Source organism: Emydura macquarii, unplaced genomic scaffold (assembly GCF_026122565.2).
Source record: "Emydura macquarii macquarii isolate MOO-44397 ecotype Brisbane River unplaced genomic scaffold, CSIRO-AGI_Emac_v2 contig_1253, whole genome shotgun sequence".
NCBI lineage: Eukaryota > Metazoa > Chordata > Testudines > Chelidae > Emydura > Emydura macquarii.
The window spans coordinates 91410010-91430055 of record NW_027131390.1 but is presented as its reverse complement, the minus strand read 5'-3'; the positions used below and the strand labels follow the sequence as shown (position 1 = coordinate 91430055).

Below are 20046 nucleotides of genomic sequence, written 5' to 3'. Positions count from 1 at the left end.
TCCACATGATGCTGTGTCATTTGTTCTAATGTACTTCAGCACTCTGAAAACTTACCAGGTGACTTCATAATTGCCTAATTTATCATTCATATAATGTAACATTTTGTCTGTACACCGTAAACTCCCTTGTTTGTAACAATGATATACATTCATGTTGGTATACCATTTTTTCCTAGCCCTTCAAACTGTTGCCATCCATATTATTTCTTCTGTTTAGTAAAACAAAAAATAGTGTTAGTCCTTTTGACCCAAGTGGCTTGCTAAAATTTGGGGCTGTGCAGGTTTTTTCTGCCAAGAGAAATGGATGAAAGGGTGAGGTTTCTTTGTAAACAAGATTGCATAAAAAAAAATGTACAGAGTCATGTTTCCCTGAACACTGGAGGACCTGCACAACTGGAGCTTGTTTCATGGCTCTCAGGGTCAAGCCCCAAACTTCTTTCAACCAGCACTCAGCTCAAAAGCATACTCTAGTTTTTTTTTTCAAGATCACACACTCAGTGCTAATTCAGGTTACATCTAGAGCTGCTGTCTCTCAACTCTGCTGGTGTGTTTGCTGTTTCTCTCATACACAGACACATGTACATCAACTAAACAATACCCAGGGAAATTCTCAATCTCCTATTATAGTTCTAATTTCTGAGCAGATTCACATGTGCTGTGTTTTGGGTGATGATGTGCCTGTGGTTTGTTTTGAGGACCCTTTTGCTTCTTAAATTTATCCCAGTTGAAGGGCAGCTGTTACAATATGAGGTTTAACCCAATCCAACACTATTTTCAACAGGAAACAAAAACAAATGATACAAACCTTGTACCCCTTAATAAAATAGACTATTTCCTATTAATTGACACAGTATTCCTTCCCCACCAGTGGTTTCACGTGCAAACTCTACAGCACACTCCTTTCTCAGGGGCTGAGGCCCTGATTTAGAGAAAAAAAATTAAGCACATGCTGAACTTTAGGCATGTGAGTAGTCCCATTGAAGACAATGGGGATCCTCATGTGCTTATCTTTAAGCACATGCTTATATGCTTTGTTGGATGGAGGCCTATGAGCATTCCTTCTGAGAATCACCACTCCCAGCTGGAAGACTGAGTAGACCCACATCAGAAGGTGAATCCAGATTTCACACAGTATCTACCATCAGTCCAACCCTTTAATGGATTTTACTAAAACTTCAAAAATATATTTAAGGTAAGAGATTATAGATGGTACAACTACAAGGTGGGAAGTTTTCAGTAAGAGACCAGAGAGGTTTCAGAGCAGGATATGTTAAAATGAGGCAGAAAGCTTGACACTGTGAATTGCGTGAGCCCTGGTGGACTTACAGCATGTAAATATTTAAAGTGCTACTTGGGAAAAAAATACAGGCATGCATCTTGTTACTGGCTAATAACATTCATGAGCATACATCGTACTCATTGCTTTCAAAGTATATCACTTTGAATGTTTCTGCTGTTCACTGGGTTCTGTCAAAATATGAGTTATAGACAGTTTCACAAAACAAAATAAAAATAGTCTCTTTCCTTTACATTTCTGATAAGTATTACCCATGTTCGAATTAGCCATCAAGAAAACTAGAAGATCAGCATTATTGAACAAAGAACCTTTGCACTTTGCTTATGGCAGTGACAAAACAGAATCTCAGCAACATTCATTTAAAATTCATGGTTTGCTAGTTTTTACCTTCAGTTTTCTTGGGACAATTTTTAGAAGACCCATCAACTTATCTTATCCAGAGAACTTTGAAAGCTCAGCATATTGCAATAAATTATATCCCTCCAACTACAGAAAACTAATGGCGAAGATTAGAGTACAACAAAAACCTTTGTTCTGCCAAAAAAAAAAAAAAATTCATGAAAGATGACCCTTTTATGATGTAGCTAATTTTGTTACAAGACAACCATTTCCACTGCAAAAAGTGCACATACATTCTTTCTCAAATCCCAAAAGTAAATACTATATGAAAAGTCCATATTTTTTGTAATTCTCAAAAGCTATGTGGAATAAATTATACAGATTTAAAAACAGACAAAACATTACCTTGGATTTTATCCTCTTCACTTTTCTGACAGAAAGTTGTTAATAGGGGAATGCTGACAAGAAAGCGAATTGTCCCCCTGTGTAACTTTAGTAATAAAGTTTTGAAAAACTTATTTGGTATTATTAAATCATTACTGCAAGATCACTGACACAGTAATGTTTTTTTCCACAAAAAGTAAAAGTTTCTATAGGGGAAGAGCAGCAATAAACCTTCGAAATTGTTGGTCACCCAGAAAATATTATTCTTTATGCTAACTCTAAAAGAAGTCAGATGCATATCAAAAAATGTCTACGGCTCCTGTAAGGAATTGATTTATACTCGTCATGTTAAGATGATACTCAGAACAGTACCACTTAACTAAAGTTAGCAGTGGCTCTCCAAATAATAAATGTATTATCCTATTCATTTCCAGAGCAACTCCTCCAAGGAGGGCATACAATATTTCCAGACAAGAGAGCCATAGACTTAATTTCATAGATTCCAAGGCCAGAAGGGAATATTGTGATCATCTAGTCTGACCTCCTGCAGAACACAAGCCATAGAACTTCCCCAAAATAAACTTTTCACCACTGCTTGTAAAAGCAATACTAATAATTGACAAGTGTTACCACATCTCTCCTAGTCTACATACGAGGGGAAAAGTGTACTCAGTTCAGATATCAATGTGCGGTAACTACTCGTAAAAGCAGTCATTTTTTTTCCAAGGGAGACTACTCTGTTCCTTTCATATCTGTTCTTGTGCTTCTTGCCAAATAAAACAGTCCTAAACTTTCATCTCTCCTTACGTTACCCTCTTATCTCTCGTTATTTCCATTTTCTATACCATTTGTGTCTGTAGTGTTGCGAACATAACTGAACGCAGTAGTCAGGGCGAGACTATGTCATCAGAGTTCTTTATCCTGCAGTAAGCTCTACATCAGTGTACCCTTGCAACCGTGCAGCAGCCAATTGAATCTAATAGGGCTCTGCTCAGATGCAGGAGTTCACGGCAACATCAGGACCTTATAGTGCGTGTTCTATCTTATCGATCAAATTTTGAGGAGTACTGAGCAGCTACAATTATAGATGCACTGTACCAATGTTGAGAATAGAAAGACTGTGTCAGATGTGTATTTTTAACATGCCTTTTTTGTTACATAAATATTCAGTGGCTCTTCAGTTGGATGTGACCATTTTGCCATTTTATATAAAACAAAGAGACAACTCAATGAACTTAAAAGGCAATATTTAAAACTAATAAAAGGAAATGATGTTTACATAACGTATAATTAGCCAGTAGAGTTCATATCAATAGGACTAGCATACTTAAAATGACATGAAGGTCCAATCCTCATGCTTCAAAGCAATAGCTAGCGGGGCTTTCTAAAAAAAAGTTTTCCCCCTGGAATAACACTATGCTATTAGTGCACTGTGGAGACAGTAAGCCATCTTCAGAAAAGCTTGGCTACTATTGGACTAGACTGACCATTGAATCCTGGGAATTGTCAGACCATGACAGATCATATGAATAAAGCTATAATAGAATACACTATCTTATTTGTGTGTAGTTTTTTCCAACATGTTTTACACATTATTATTCTTTTTTTAAATACCTAAAACCAAGAACTCAAGGTAATTTACAAATATGACACAGGAATAGAATCAAGGTTATAGTTATTAATTACCAATTAAGCACTTATTTTATCTACAGGCTTTTGCTTATGAGTTTTTCTATGCTTCTCAGATTGATGACCACTTATTTAATATTTTTGAATTATTAAAATTCACACTGTTAGCCTTCTGGTGGAAATTAAAATCAAAATGCAGCAGTGACAACCCTTGTAAATATAATACAGTCTTTTACAACACTACAATGACACTATAATGAGATGATGAGGCAGAGACTCAGCTGGTGTAAATCAGCATAACTGAAGACAATGAATCTGTGCTAATTTACATCAGTTTACATGTTTTGGAGTATTACAATAGAATACTTAATATTCATATGATGTTTTTTTTAATAAAGGGAAGCATATAGCAGTTATTCCTCTGAAAATCAGCAGCCTATATATTGCCCCTGGAATGTGCATCAGTTATCAAAATGGTAACAGTTCTTTATGAGATGTGTTTCCAGTTGGAATTTACTTGCCGTAAAAGGTGCTCTAAATATCGAACTGCACATTCTGTATTTACACACTAATTCTGAATTTCATTCAGCTAGGTGACAACCACCTGTGTGGTGCTCATACCCCAACTGCAGTCAAAATTAAAATAAGGACAAGAAGAATTTCTACAGGGAAAAGAAACTGTAAACGCTGGAAAGTCTGAGTACACTAACCATTTAATATGGGGGAAAGAAATAAAAAAGAAAATTTAACAGTTTTAGTTAAAAATCTCCTGTAGCATTATGAAGGTAACAGCTCTACATAAAAATGGACAAGTAGAAGATTAGCAGACACCAATTCTCAAGAGTCATTCAATCTGCAGAGTAAGTGGGTAATATTATGTACAGGGAGCTCCAGTTAAGTCACAGCTCTTCCAAGACCAGAAAAAAAATGTAATAGACATAAGTTCAGTACATCTGAGCAAGTGTAGGAGAAACAGGCAAGATAAGTCTGTATGTGCACTCTGACCTAAATAACTTGCTCCAGTTTGAAGAAGTGTAATAATGGGTCATTTGGGTCAGGGCATAAGATTATGTCTATTCGAAAAATACAGTGTGGCTAGTTTTGCTCTACTTTACGATATCTTTTATGCTGCTCTCTGTATACACAAGGTTCTATTTATATAGAGAGGGTGCACGCGCACGCACGCACACTCATGCGCACACACACACACACACACACACTCATAAATTCTGACATAAATGACATACAGAAGGGCTGGGCTGTTCAGCTACTTCACTTTATATTGTGACCGCAGAAATCTTGAGCCTACCTCTCTCAGATTTAGCCTTTCATTGTTTCAATAAAAGCATGAGGACATATTGATCTGAAAAGTGCCAAGCATGACATAGTGATTTAGTTTTCATTATTTGTGATTTTGACTTGTTCTGTATCTCTTATACATGGTAAAGCTTCATGATTTTAAACCTAACTTCTAAGGCAGCTAAAATGATATGAAAGTTATCACTATAAACTTCACATTTGTTGCTTATTATTCTTACTGTGAGCTAAACGTAGGAGTAAACTATTCGGTTTAGAGTATGGGCCATAAAAGAAATGAGTCCAGGGTTTGATTTTTCACTCCTTCTCATATCATTTTCATCTGCCTGCCCAAAATCACCTTTCCATCTCCAACTTCAAATATAGCAATGCACAAGTAATTCACACCTTTTTTATTAAAAAAAGATAGTTCTGAAATAAGGAGGCTTCCTCTCTGCACATACATTTCTCAGTTGACTAGCTATTGTAGTTTATTTGATCTTGTCCCTGACCCCTTATAATTCCTCTTTTCTAATAGGTCAAAGTGGCTACTATACAGCCTGATACAGAACATGCTCATTAAGCTTGTTTTCAGGTGAGCTCAAACCTGGTCATTGCCTCTACCTACTGTGATAAAACCTAGAGATGTTCACAGTCAAAAGGTACTTGAAAGGAAATCCACTCTGAAAATTGATACAATACACGTGGCGCTGTGCAATTCTAATTTACTGAATTGTAATGCCTTCCAGATCACATTTTCTAAATTTGAAAATGAAAGTATTTTTTTTTATTATTATTAACTATCAGTTCTACAAATTCAAGCAGGAATCTGAGAGTCAAGCTAGATTCTTTCTGTTTTGTCTATCATCAGCACTAGAGATTCTGCACGCCAAACATTGCCCATAGTCACACTTATGCAACCCCATTGTCTTTGTATTCTGTACTCTGAAAAACCTGAAGAAAAAATTATAGGTTTATACAGATGCAATGGGAAGATGAAATTTGAAATGAATGAGATTCATAAATATATTAAAAACAGAAGTTTGTAATTACATGTTGTTTATGTATGAACAGGAAAATAATCCAGTCTACTCTCCCAGAGACATGTTAGTTCTGCTGTAGTGCCATTAGTAAATTTACTTTTATCATTTAAGCCAAGCAGATTTGGCTTCAAATATCCACAGAGAGCTTATCTGTAGCATGAAAAGGTGCCATATTTATTTACAGTCACTTTTCAGACAAGGACTGAATTTTGGACTTGAGCCAAAGTATACTGAAGTCAATGGATGCCTTTCCATTGACTTCAGTGGGTTTTGAAATAGGCCACTAAAGCAAGGGGTGTAAAAATATTTGCATATTTCAAGCTGTGAGGAATCAGTCTCCCCTCCTTGAAGCCCCATCTCATTATTTTTACATTAACGCTCAATGAAAGCAGAAAGTGAGGTGAATTTACTGAACATAAGGACGGCCATACTGGATCAGATCAATGGTCCATTTAGCCCAGTATTCTGTCTTCCAACAGTGGCCAATGCCAGGTACTAACGAGGGAGTGAACAGCACAGGTAATCATTGAGTTATCCATCTCTTGTTGCCAAGGCCATATTTACACCTTATGTGACCCTAGACACAGCACCTTCAAAGCCCCCCACTGACTACAGATGACTTTAATGTTTTCTGCATTGGGGGATGATGGGGGAGAAAAAGAGGCTGACTGTCAGCTCTGCTTGGGAGGCATGGAGAGGGACTGGGGCAACCTGATCGGCTTGCTCTGGGTGACATGAATATGCTCACTCCTGGTCTCCAACTTCCGACCTGGCCAGGACCTCAGAGGGAAGAGGAGAAGCAGGTTAGAAGGACCCCAAAAGAGAGGAGAAGGGCATAAGGATTTAGTTCTGGCACTCATGCAGGGCCCCTAAATTGGCCAGAGCCCTGTTGGACCACAGTTTAGGTGCCCCTCAGTATATGCCTACAGGGCCTAATTAGAAATCCAGCCCTGCCTGTCACCCATTCCCACAATCTGGCAAACAGAGGCTAGGGACACTTCAGAGCATGGTTTTGCATTGCTGCCCATCTTGGCTAACAGTCGTTGATGGACCTATCCTCCATGAACTTAGCTACTTTTTTGAACCCCATTATAGCCTTGGCCTTCACAACATCCTCTGGCAAGGAGTTCCACCTCTTGACTATGTGTTGTTTGAAGCAATACTTCCTTTTGTTTGTTTTAAACCTGCTGTCTCTTAATTTCACTGAGTGATCCCTAATTCTTGTGTTAAACCTGCTGTCTCTTAATTTCACTGAGTGATCCCTAATTCTTGTGTTATGAGAAGGAGTACATAACACTTCCTTATTTACTTTCTCCCAACCAGTAATGATTTTATATTCCCGCTTAGTCATCTCTTTTTGCAAGCTGAATAGTCCCAGTTTTATTAATCTCTCCTCATATGGAAGTTGTTCCATGGCCCTAATCATTTTTGTTGCCCTTCTCTGTACCTTTTCCAATATATCTTTTTTGAGATGGGGTGACCAGATCTGCATGCAGTATTCAAGATGCGGGTATACCATGGACTTATAAAGAGGCAATATAATATTATCTGTCTTATTATCTATCCCTTTCCTAAGGACTCCCAACATTCTATTAGCTTTCTGACTGCCACTGCATGGAATGTTTTTTGGAGAACTGTCTATGATTGCAAGATCTCTTTCTTGAGTGGTAACAGATTATTTAGACCCCATCATTTTATATGTATAGTTGGGATTATGTTTTCCAATGTGCATTACTTTGCATTTATCAACACTGAATTTCTTCTGTCATTTTGTTGCCCACTCACCCAAGTTTTGAGAGATCTTTTTGTAACTCTTCACAATCTGCTTTGGACTTAACTATCCTGAGTAGTTTGGTATCATTTGTAAATTTTGCCACCTCAATGTTTACCCTTTTCCAGATCAGTTATGAATATGTTGAACAGTACTGGTCCCACTACAGACCCCCAGGGATTACCGCTATTTATCTCTCTCCATTCTAAAAACTGACAATTTGTTTCCTATCTTTAAAACAGTTACTGATCCAGGAGAGGACCTTCCCACTTATCCCATGACCATTTACTTTGCTTAAGAGCCTTTGGTGAGGGACCTTGTCTGAAAATCTAAGTACACAATATCCACTAGATCACTGTTGTCCACGTGCTTGTTGACCTTCTCAAAGAATTCTAGTAGATGTGTGAAGCATGATTTGCCTTTACAAAGCCTTGTTGACTCTTCCCCAACAAATCATGTTCATCTATGTGACTGATAATTCTGTTCTTTACTATAGTTTCCACCAATTTGCCTGGTACAGAATTTAGGCTTACCGGCCTGTAATTACCGGGATCTGGAGCCTTTTTAAAAATTGATGTCACATTAGCTATACTCCAGTCATCTGGTACAGAAGCTGATTTTAAATGATAGATTACATACCACAGTTAGTAGTTCTGAAAGAACTCAAATGTGAAATTGCAGGATTCTTGGGTGAATACCATCTGGTCACGGAGACTTATTATTGTTTAATTTATCATTTTTTTCAAAACCTCCTCTACTGATACCTCAATGTGGGACAGTTCCTCAGATTTGTCACCTAAAAAGAATGGCTGAAGTTTAGGAATCTCCCTTGCATCCTCAGCAATGAAGACCAATGTAAAGAATTAATTTAGTTTCTCCACAGTGGCCTTATGTTCCTTGAGTGCTCCTTCAGCATCTCGATTTTCCAGGGTCCTACTGGTTGTTTAGCAGACTTCCTGCTTCTTCTGTACTTAAAAATGTTTCTGATATTACTTTTGGAGTCTTTGGCTAGCTGTTCTTCAAATTCCTTTTTGGCCTTCCAAATTATATTTTTACATTTCACTTGCTAGAGTTTATGCTCCTTTCCATTTTCCTCAACAGGATTTAACTTCCACTTTTTAAAGAACGTCTTTGTGCCTCCCGTTGCTTACTTTATGGATAACCACGGTGGCAGTTTTTTGGTCTTGTGTTTATACCCCCAAATTAAAACTTTTAAATTAGGCTTCTATTATGGTGTCTTTAAACAGTTTCCATGCAGCTTGCAGAAATTTCACCTTTGGCACTGTACCTTTTAATTTAACTAACTTACACAAAAAATGAGGAATTCCCCTTTCTGAAATTAAATGCTACTGTGGTGGGTTGCTTTGGTGTTCCACCCGACCCAGGGATGTTAAATTTTATTGATGGTATGATGACTATTACTAAGCAGTTTAGCTATTTTAACCTCTTGGATCAGATTCTGTGCACTACTAAATCAAGAATTGCTTCTCCTCTTGTGAGTTCCAGGACTGGCTGCTCCAAGAAGCAGAAAAGAAAACTTTTTCTCAGCATCCCGTCCTGACATGTACCCAGTCAACATGGCAATGTTGAAATCCCACGTTAGAGTTTTTCATTTGTATAGCCTCTCTAAACAACTGGAGCATTTCAGAGTCACTATCACCATCCTGGTCCAGTGGTCGGTAGTACATCCCTACTGCTATATTCTCATTATCCAACCATTGAATTACTATCCACAGAGATTCTACAGTACAGGTAGGTTCATTTAAAATTTTTACTTCCCATTTGACTCCACACTTTCTTTCATATATAGTGTCACTCCCCCACCAGTATGATCTATTCTATCCTTCTGATATATTTTGTATCCTGGTATTACTGTGTCCTTTGATTATCCTTCTTCCACCAAGTTTCTGAGATACCTATTATATGAATATCCTCAAGTTGACCCATCGTAGTATTTAGACTTCTAGCATTTGTATATAAGCACTTTAAAAAGGTGTCACTTTTTAGCTGTCTGCTATTATGTGATGTGAATGGGATTCTTTTTTATTTGACTTTTTCACATCAGATCCTACTGATATTTCATCCTCTTCCATCCTCTTTTCCTTACTATATCCTCCACAAAGGGACGTCTCTGTCCAAACCACATGCTCTGCTGTACCTGTCTGCTTCCTCCCCCCCCACCCTTAGTTTAAAATTCTAAAAAACTTCTTGCCCTTACATTTCATATTCTAGATGTAATAAACAAAGTATAACCATTTCAAAAATGATTTTTTTAAAAAGTCAACAATATGACACTCCATTTTTCACGTTTCTTACATTTTTAATCATCAATCTATGTTTTGATCAAAACACTATGAAAATCATCATCATAGTTTTTAATTTCCAAAAACAGGTTTTAAGAAAGAAAATTGGTTTTGGTAAATGAAAAATTTCAATTGTTTTGATAAAAAGGAAAAAAAAAAAATCTATGGAAAATTGTGAGAAAAGTGTTTTGTTTTGTTTTTTAAACCAGCCTTATTTCCAAAGCAATACTGACCCACCTCCTGAGCGAAGGGTGACTTTTCTACTGTATCTGCTGGTTTTTGGATGATGTAGTAAACAAAAGGTGTCCTAGCCAAGTTGTAATATGGGTAATTATCTTCTACCTACTTAAGATTTCCTATAAAATATCAAGTAAATAGTCCATAACTCACACATTGTTATAGAGCCAGATCCTACTTTCATTGAAATCAAGAGCAAAACACACAGTGACTTCAGTGGAGCAGGATTAGACCCCTAACGTTAGTTAATACTGCTACCCACTGTTAAACAGTCACCCTATTCCAGCATTTCCATGGTGGATGAAGTAATTCTTTTATGTCAATAGTTTAAGTATTTAAACAGATTCATTCTTTTTTTTTTTTTTTTTTTTTTTTTTTTTTTTTTTACACAAATACCAACATTGGTCATATAACTCGGATATTTGCACACACGGTTGTGTGTTTAACTAGTCATGGGCTCACAAAACCATTCACTTTTCCCCTGCAATCACAGTATTTATATACATGAAAGATATTCTTGAAAATGTGACCCACATTCTGTAAAGTGGTTTGGGATCCTTCATGATAGGGCACTGCAAGACTTAATGGTAAGCACTTTCACAACTTAGACAATCTGATAACATTCCTTAATAAGAAAGTACATTCAAGAAATGATGACACAATGTTAGCACTTCGGTATTTCCAAAGCTTTAAAATTATTCCTCAAAACCGTGTCCTAGGAATAGCAGCAAAATATTTGACCAGGTATAATGGGTAAGTAAATGTGAAGACAAAAGTGGCATCCAAAAGCGTACATCACGTTCAGAGAGGAACCAACATCTCTGGAATATCATCATGGTATTCTTTTAAAAACCTGTCTTTAATGCCCTAGTTTGATATGGGAAATGAGAAATTAACATTATTCGCTTAAAGTATATTATATGCACAAGTGCATGGGGATCTCTCACCCCCACTGCAAAGTGCACTTTGTTCTACTGCCAGTCTGATCTATTTGTATTGATGTATTTTCTTCTAGTCAAGAGTGTATTCTCCCTTTCTGAAAGGAAGCCTCATATGAAAAGTACTGCATTTGCTGAGGATAACATCCACATTTATCTTGCATATTCCCCTTCCCTCCCTCATGAAATTATATGCAATATATGTATACATTTATACACATACATACACAGATCTCTATGTAACTCACAAGAATATTTAAAGGAACAAGGTTTAACGTCTTATTCTCTAAATTTTCTTTGTTCATTTCAAGAAGAAAAAGAGCGAAGATCTTATGAATTGCCATTACATAAAAACTCAGTGGTGGTGGAATCCTCGAGGAATTATACATATTCCTATTTCTAAAGTTAAGCTTTATTTCAATAGCACCTTTCCTGTTCTACTTAAATGGTAAATCATTCAAGTCAGTGTCATATACAAAAGTTAGGAAGGCATATCCTATTGATTAAGAATAAGACAAGATATAGTCCACTGTACCTTGATCTTACCAGAAGAAATATGTATGCTCTTATTTCTAAAGCAGGCCTACTGTATTTCAATAGTATGCAGTTCTGTTGGAAGGCCAAATCATTCAAGATGAAGCAGTGTGTGAAAAGTTATTTAGGGACATCCAACTGATAAGAAGAATACATTATGAAGTATTATATACAGTAGCTGATACTTTTATTGTAGAAAGATCTATTCTCTGTCTTCCCCCCAAAAGATTTCTACTCTTATTTAACCAAATAATGACAACTTATAAAACACCTTATTCAAAGATTGTCATTATCCCATAGTTCAAAAGAAGCAACTCTCTTTCTATTGATTGGATTGGTCTAATGACTGCAAAAACAAATATTGGTTGCTGTTTAAATCCTGCTATCAGAGATGCATTTTCTGCTAAGGTCAGATGATCAATTGATAGAATCACTTCCGCACAACAGCGGTCACAAACAAAATAAACAACATTGGAATTAATCTTTGTATTTGCATATAGGTAATTAATTTAAAAGTGCAATACGTGTGCATGATGTTTTACAAGAATATAGGAAGATAAACTTCCTGCCGCAAGCATCTTTCAATCTAAATCAGGCAGATAATACACTGAGCAGCAGACCACTGGCTGCAGATTTTAAGTCTTATTATAATTTTGTTTGCATTGCTATGTGCCCTGTGCAATTCCCTTTATTAATTCTTTTAAATTTAATAATTTTATTAATTCAGATTAATATCTGAAATCACACAAGTGAAAAAACAGAACAATATACACACAGTAATAAATGTAGCTTACTACTGCCTAAAACTATTAATAATGACACATATTATAACTCTTCCATTCTTAGAGTCCCAAATTAAAAATTATATGGAGCTGCTGTTAAATATGCATGTGGAAATGCCAAAAACTTTGAAAGCAAATTAAGAGAAGAGGATGCATTGTAACTCCAGTTCTGTAAACACTTTTACACATGCTTAATTTTACACACATGAATAGTTCCAATATCTGCAATAGGTCTACTTCTGTGAGTAAAGTTAAGCATCTATGTAAATTTTTGCAGGACCGGTAACTTAATCTGAAGCACGAATAGCTTTAAAACCTTTGAGGAATTAAGAAAGGGTTTGGAGGAAAACAAAATTTCCCTATTGTGTTTAGATGTTAAGACTTTTGCCTTTTACAATTTCTTTTTTGACATTGTTTTAATGAAGGGGGAAAAAGATCTATTAAAACCCATTTGCTTAACGCAAATGAGGACATGCTAAGAGAGGAGATGCATGTTAATTAGCTTCTGAACAAGACTGCACACACACTTCCCTGATTATTTTGAAAATGACAGTATTTTGCACATGCAATTGCATACTCAATTGGGAGCACACATGCATTTTACCTACTGCCAGTTGCACTAGAACAGCAGATCTCATACTGTAGGTCGGGACCCCAAAGTGGGTCACAACCCCGTTTTAATGGGGTCGCCAGGGCTGGCATTAGACTTGCTAGGATCTGGGGCTGAAACTGAAGCCCGAGCCCCCACCACCCTGGGGCTCAGTGCTTGGACTTCAGTCCCCCTCCTGGGGTTGGGTAGCAATTTTTGTTGTCCAAAGGGGGTCGCGGCGCAATGAAGTTTGAGAACTGCTGCACTAGTGAATGAAGGGGGGAAAAAAAGGATTCTTATGGAAATCTTTCACTCATTTACATTTGCAATTGCATCATTAAGGCATTTATTTTTTAACTGTTGTCCTAAATGCCCCTTGTATTTTTACCCTTCTGTGTAATTTGGCCTCTCCAATAATTTCTGAGGAGCACACCAAGCTTTCTGTAATACTGTTTTTCCACAGTCAACAACTTGGAAATGTCATCATGACCTTGTAACCATTGCCTTTGTGGGTACAGTACTGCTCGATCTCTATATTAATAGAGAAATATAGAAAGATTTAAGTATGAGAACAGGCACCTCTATATTAAAGTACTGAAACAGCTTTATTTGAATTTGACTGTCTTAAAACAACTGAGAATACTTTGCACTGCATTGACAAGGAGCATCCCCACTTGGCAGAGCAGAGTACAGCTGGTTTTTGCATGTTCTACTTAAAACATCAAAGTATTAATAACGAGATTGGATTCAAACACATTCAATATGACCATTTGCAGGCAAAGTTTCAGAGCAGAAGAAAAGAGAATCACAAACAGTGATAATAAATAATAATAAAAAAAACATTAAGAAGCCACTGATTTTATTTTATTTTTTGCCTTTTTTGTGTTTCAAGTGTCAGGGTCAGTAATCATAGATTAAGTTAGAATCATCAGACTTTTCAACCTGGCAATTACATGTTAAAGTATATTTCAATTTATTAACAACCTTTAAATGTGGTCAAGAAACATTGGGGGGGAAGGGGAGGGGGCGGAGAAGGAACAAATATATTTCCTTGTACATGGACTCAAGACATTTCTGGTGAGGTTTGAGAGTTTAGAAAGGAGTAATTTCCATGATAAAACTCACCCTTCCTGTTCACGTACCTCCTCCCTTAATTAGATCCCAAACAGCTTAAAAAACCAAAAACAAAAAAAACCCCAAGGGGAATAAATACTTTTTAAACTAAAAATGGAGTGGGGAGAGAGTAAATGTGGGTGATGGATTCACGAGTTTTACGTTAACTGGTGCCTTTTCATTACGGCATCTGTTTGATTCAGTAAAAAAAAAAACCCCTCTATTTTTATGTCGTACTGTGTGCAAAAAAAAAAAAGGGGGGGGGGGGAGGTTGGGTGCAAGGGACTAGGTGAGAATCCTGCAGTTGGGTTAGGGGAGACATCAAGATGACAGTAAACATTTGCAGGGGAAAGACAACAACATGTGCTGTTCACCACCCTTCAGTGATTTCATCAGTGTAATTCCTCAAGTATTGTCTTCTGAAACTACTGTGCAATCTGACCGTTCTAATACTCTAACATAAGTACTAGGGCTATCCACTTTTTCTGAAACTCTTCTGCCTATTTGCATGATAGAGCAAGTAAAGTATGTACTGTACCCAGACTTGTCAACTGTTAGCAGGCATTTTCCTAGCATTTATTGTAGGAGATCTAGTTTTATAGATAGTCTCTCGAGGTTCTCCTGATTCCATGAACTTCCTTAAAAAGGTTACATTGAAAACTAAGCCACAAGCAGATGACATTTCTAAATTAATAAATGAACCTCTTTGACATAGAGCTTATTTTTTCCTTCCTCTGTTTTTCCATTTCTTTCTATTGTCTCCCCCCACCCCCTGTTTTCTCTCCTTCCTTTCCCCTAACTTCACTCTCATCTTTAATGCTTTATTTTGTTTATTATATAAAACAGAACAGTAATAATCTGGTCTTGGTGGCAGAACACAGCTGATAAAATCCATAGTTTTTCTAGTCAATGCTATGACTAAGTGCATTCCAAATTTGGGTTTAGTTTGGATAATATATTGCAACCCATGATGTTGACTAACTTTAAACATTTAATACAGAAAACTAACCTGGTTAGTCAGTGCTTTTTGCAATATGTCCTAAACATTACCTGACATGAAAATGTAATACCATTTCCAGATGTATCATATTCTGAATCACTTTTATATTGAGAACATTTAACATTTTTAAATACAATGCCTTTTAGGTCTTAATTTGTACCACATTATGCTTTGATAAGACATGTCATGGTGAGATGATGACTTAGAATCAACTAAGTGAATTTGATTTATTCCACTCATTTGGCTAGCATGATTTAGAAGGATGTTTCCTTTTTAAAACTGGATTGATTCTAACTGAAGCCGACAGTACATTTTTTGTGTACACTAAATCAGCACAAAGTAACTATATAACAAAAATTTAAGTTAAAATTAAAAACCAGAATCTTCTATTCATGAATCAATTGGCATCTGCTAATCTCCAACAACAGGCAGAGTGCACCAGGTTAGGTTCCAGTACAGTTTCACAAAATGGGTCATAGCTAAGTTTTTATTCACATCATCACTGATGTATTCAAGCTACAGCTGTTGAAATGTAATCAGACCATTTTGTGCAAATCTTGGAAGGTTCTTGAAGTTCTTCCAACAAATAGGCATTAGTGTGATCAACATTCTTCATATACAATACTGCATCATAGAAAAACCATATGTACCATTCATACACCTAGCAGAGGCTCCTCCAACAGTGATTCTCAACCTTTCCAGACTTTCAGGAGTCTGATTTGTCTTGTATACCCCAGGCTTCACCTCACTTAAAAGCTACTTGCTTACAAAATCAGACATGAAAACACAAAAAAGTGTCAGAGCACCACTACTGAAAATTTGCTTACTTTCTCATTTTTACCATATAATTATAAAAATAAACTGGAATATAAAAATTGTACTTCTGTTTCAGTGTACCTGAAGCCCTAGCCCTGCTGCCCAGGGCTGAAGCTAAAGCCCAAGCCTCGTGGTCTGGGACTGAAGCCTGTAACTTAGTTTCACAGGCCCCTCCTATGGCATGGGGCCCGGGTAACTGCCCCGCTTGCTACCCCCTAATGTCAGCCCTGCATTTGCAACTCCCCTAAACAGATCCCACAACAGTTGAGAAACACTGAACTAGGCAAATATCTGGATGAGTTAATTACCCCCTGGAAGACCTCTGTGTACCCTGGGGTACAGGTATCCTTGGTTGAGAACCACTGTCCTAGAACCTTTAGTGTTAAGCTATTCAGATAGCATTATATCAAATGTCAACCTCTTTCTTGTGCTACAGCCGAGCACCTAATGATACCATGTTTTAACATGTAAGTTCTTGGTTCCGCAGTGATACTTTTCTCCTTGCTAGCCAGTCAAGAAGGGTTGCTTTTCCTGCTTGTGGTGTGAACCATCCATTTAATTTTTGATAGCCAGCTGGGAAATTGACTTAACAGGTTTGGTAGTTCAATTATAGCAGAAATGTGTACCTGAAATAGACTATCTAAAGCCATTTGTTCTTGTTCAAATGAGTTTTAAACAGTCAGTAAACAATTCAGTAGCCAATGTGTAGGATACAGAACACAAAGTTTCATAATGCAAATTCAATGCATTATATAGTTACGTTAATAATGAAATCTAATTAATTCCTAGCAAATTGGATATGACAATATTTAATGAAGTCTTACTTCTTTAGTTGTGTAGTTTAGAGACTAAGGAGGTAGAAAGCAATGTGACCTAACAGAGTTTACTGTTTAATAATTCTTGATCTACAGAAGCAATTTTGAGTCAAATCAACATGGTAACATTCTTGTGGTTAATAAATACAAAGACGACCTACGTCCTACTTTTAAAAATAATCCAAGCATCATACAGCAAAATCAGTCTGCTAATAGCATCTAATAATGTAAGTATAAGGAAAAGTTAAACTTAATTTCAGCCCAAGGGATTCTGTCATCTTTGATCAAAGACTTCCTAAGACAGGAAAACAGTTGCTCTTTCTACTTCATAATTTTAGTGTCTTGGCTAAAAGGTTCTGTATTCTTTATTACTTAGCAGTGCAGTTTTATTTAGCCCCTCATGAACTTCACACCTTTTAAATAAAGTTCAGAAATCAAATGGATGGTAAAGTAGAATTGAATTGAATAAGAGGACTGTGGAAATTGTTTTAGAAACTACTTTGAAAGGTAGAACCAAACAGCAGTTGCAAAAATATACCACTGACTAGCCTTATAAAACTATTCACAGAAAACCCTCAGCTAGTGTTACCATGCAGTGTGTGTGTGTGTATTATCTCTCTCTCTCTCTCTCTCTCTCTCTCTCTCTCTCTCACACACACACACACACACACACCCCCCATACTTCAGTTTTTAACAGCATATCACATAGAAGAATCAGCACAGTTCATGCCTGTGATTTTTTTTAATATAATGAGGCAATAATTTAAAGTCAATACATAATTGCTTTCATATAAACACAGTCATTAGATCATTCAGTGATACATTAGATCATTCAGGGATACATCCCCTCCCATAGGACACTGGTATAAGGTTTATTCATCTGTTTCTAATTAGATCAAAAGCATTAATTAGCTCCTAAGCATTATCAGTCAAAATGAAATGATCTTAATAGTCAAGTTTCCATAATGCACTTTGTTACATATAATCATTTGAACATCCATGTGAACATCGATCCGGTTCAGTTACTGATCTGTGTGCATTTTGTTCTGTATTTGCTCGGGAGGGGTTACAAAACTTCAGAGATGCTCTAAAAAGGAAACCCGATGTTATTGCTAGAAAGTTCACCTGATCTTGGTTTATTCTTGCTTCTGAATGTTTTAGTTACCTCATTAATGCAATACCCTACCGGAGGACGAGACAAAACAAACAAACAAAAAAAAAGAAGTACTTGAAAGTATATCACTGTTTATGTCTCAAGGTAATTCAGTGCCTGGATTGCAACATTGGAATATAAAATACGGAGAGAAGTTGATGACCTATTGTTCCTGTGCATAGCCACAGCTTCCTCTGTAGCATTTGCTCAGATGCTAGTACCCCAGCACAGCTCAGGGAGCACAGAAGGCTGACTCTGAAGAGGATGGGAAAGGTATGGAGAGAGGAAATCAACCCCTAGAGAATCCGAGCATGCGAGATGCCGCTTTGCAGCGGGCAAGGAAGTTACCGAAATACTAAGTTGAGGGCGGATAGGTAGATTCGGACACATTTACAAGACCGCAAAGGTTTGCCATGCATTACAATTAGCGATACAGCCAGAAAGCACCGAACACAGTGAAATCTGAGACTAACATCTGCAGAGTCTGTCACAGGCAGCTAAGTCAAATCATTGTCAGCTGGGCACGTAGGAAGATACTTTTCCTGCTAAATGCTTCGCTCTACCTGATCTTATTTTCGCGCTTGTACTAACAGCCCTAGAAGCAATGGCAGAGATAAATGTCCCGTGCAGCTGAGCTGAGCTGCAGTTGGAAGTTTTCGACACTTCTCCAAATTATCTCAGAGGAAAATAAAGTGTTCTCCTTACCTCGATCGGCTCCCGCTGCCAACACCTTAGCAACAGGAAATAATCCTGAGATCGCTACTAAGGCTAAAAGAAACTCAGACATTGTTGTGGCCGGGTTGAAGCGTCCTCCTTTGCCGAGGTTGCTTGGCTGCACACTCCGTAAATCAGCAGCAGGCGAGTCTGCAATCGAGCTGCGTAATTTACAAATGTCAATGGGAATTCGTCTGCTAAATGAGCCCAGGCTGCCTGCCTGCCTGCCGTCTCCCTGCTTTCAGCAGGATTGCGAGGTGTATGTGTGCTAGAGCAGCTTGTGTGTCTTGACTTTTCAATGCAGAGTACGTCTGATCTTACATCACGCAAGAGGGGCAGTGAGAGATGCCAGAGGATGGGAATTCACTGATTAATCACAGAATCTACCATACACCGCTTTGGTGTCCACATAAATCACCTCTATTACTTAGCAAGAGATAATTAACACAACAGGAAAACACCACTGCAATTGGAAAACACTACAAATCCCAATGATTTCTGTCTCCCTGAACGGGAAGTAACTCCCAGTATTCAGCTGGGATCTGGACATTTAGAGAGAGGCTTCTGCATTGTATCCCAGAACTAAGCTTTTCTGCTCTTATCCTAATAGCAAGGCAGGACTCAGATCATCCATAGCCTCTCTTCTAGAAGTAGCACGTTTTAGTTTGGTCTCGAACAGAAGCAGTCTCCTTGAACACGATTAACAGGGAGCAAAGTAACTCAGTTCTACTCAAAAGGAAAATGGTCGCCTCAGCTAGAGAAATAGCACAAATGAAATAAAAAGAAGAGTGTTTTGGTTTTTTTTAAATATACAAATACAAACCTCAGGAGGACTTGTGTATCACAGTGACTCAGCAAACAAATAAGACATTGTCTATTAGCTAAAGAAATGAAGGTGCCATTAGAAAACTACTATCTTTAAATATTATATATGGTAAATAAGAGTTGACATCCAAAGAGGGATTAGCATTCTTTGGTTAGCTACTGGTGCCTCTTTAAGAAAGCTGACCTAATGGATACATTTGGATTTTTCTTCTCCTTTGTGTAGTCATGTTACTACTTTTACTTTCCAAAACCAGTATTTACTCTAACCTATCAGAAGCTAAAACCAGTTTTGGTTACCTTTTTATAAAACTTAAACCACTTTTAACAAAACAGCAGGTGATAAACCAGTTATATAGACTTTTAGATATTTGTTTTATCAGAATGTAGCAAAAAGCTAAAATTGTCAGCTAAGACCTTTACATCTCAAGGGCAAAGCCTTTGTCCTTTTAACTTTACGTTTATAGTCCC

The 20046-nt window shown here is 37.2% G+C and overlaps 1 protein-coding gene across 1 annotated transcript in view; it reads right to left on the bottom strand.

Annotated features, from left to right (window-relative positions):
• LRP1B (LDL receptor related protein 1B) overlaps positions 1–18882 on the bottom strand; it is a 1171881-nt gene extending 1152999 nt beyond the window's left edge. Inside the window, 1 exon segment of the mRNA XM_067549510.1 lies at positions 18745–18882. Within this exon segment, the coding sequence (XP_067405611.1) occupies positions 18745–18826 (82 nt within the window). The 5' untranslated portion in view covers positions 18827–18882.
• Between the last annotated feature and the right edge of the window lie 1164 nt (positions 18883–20046).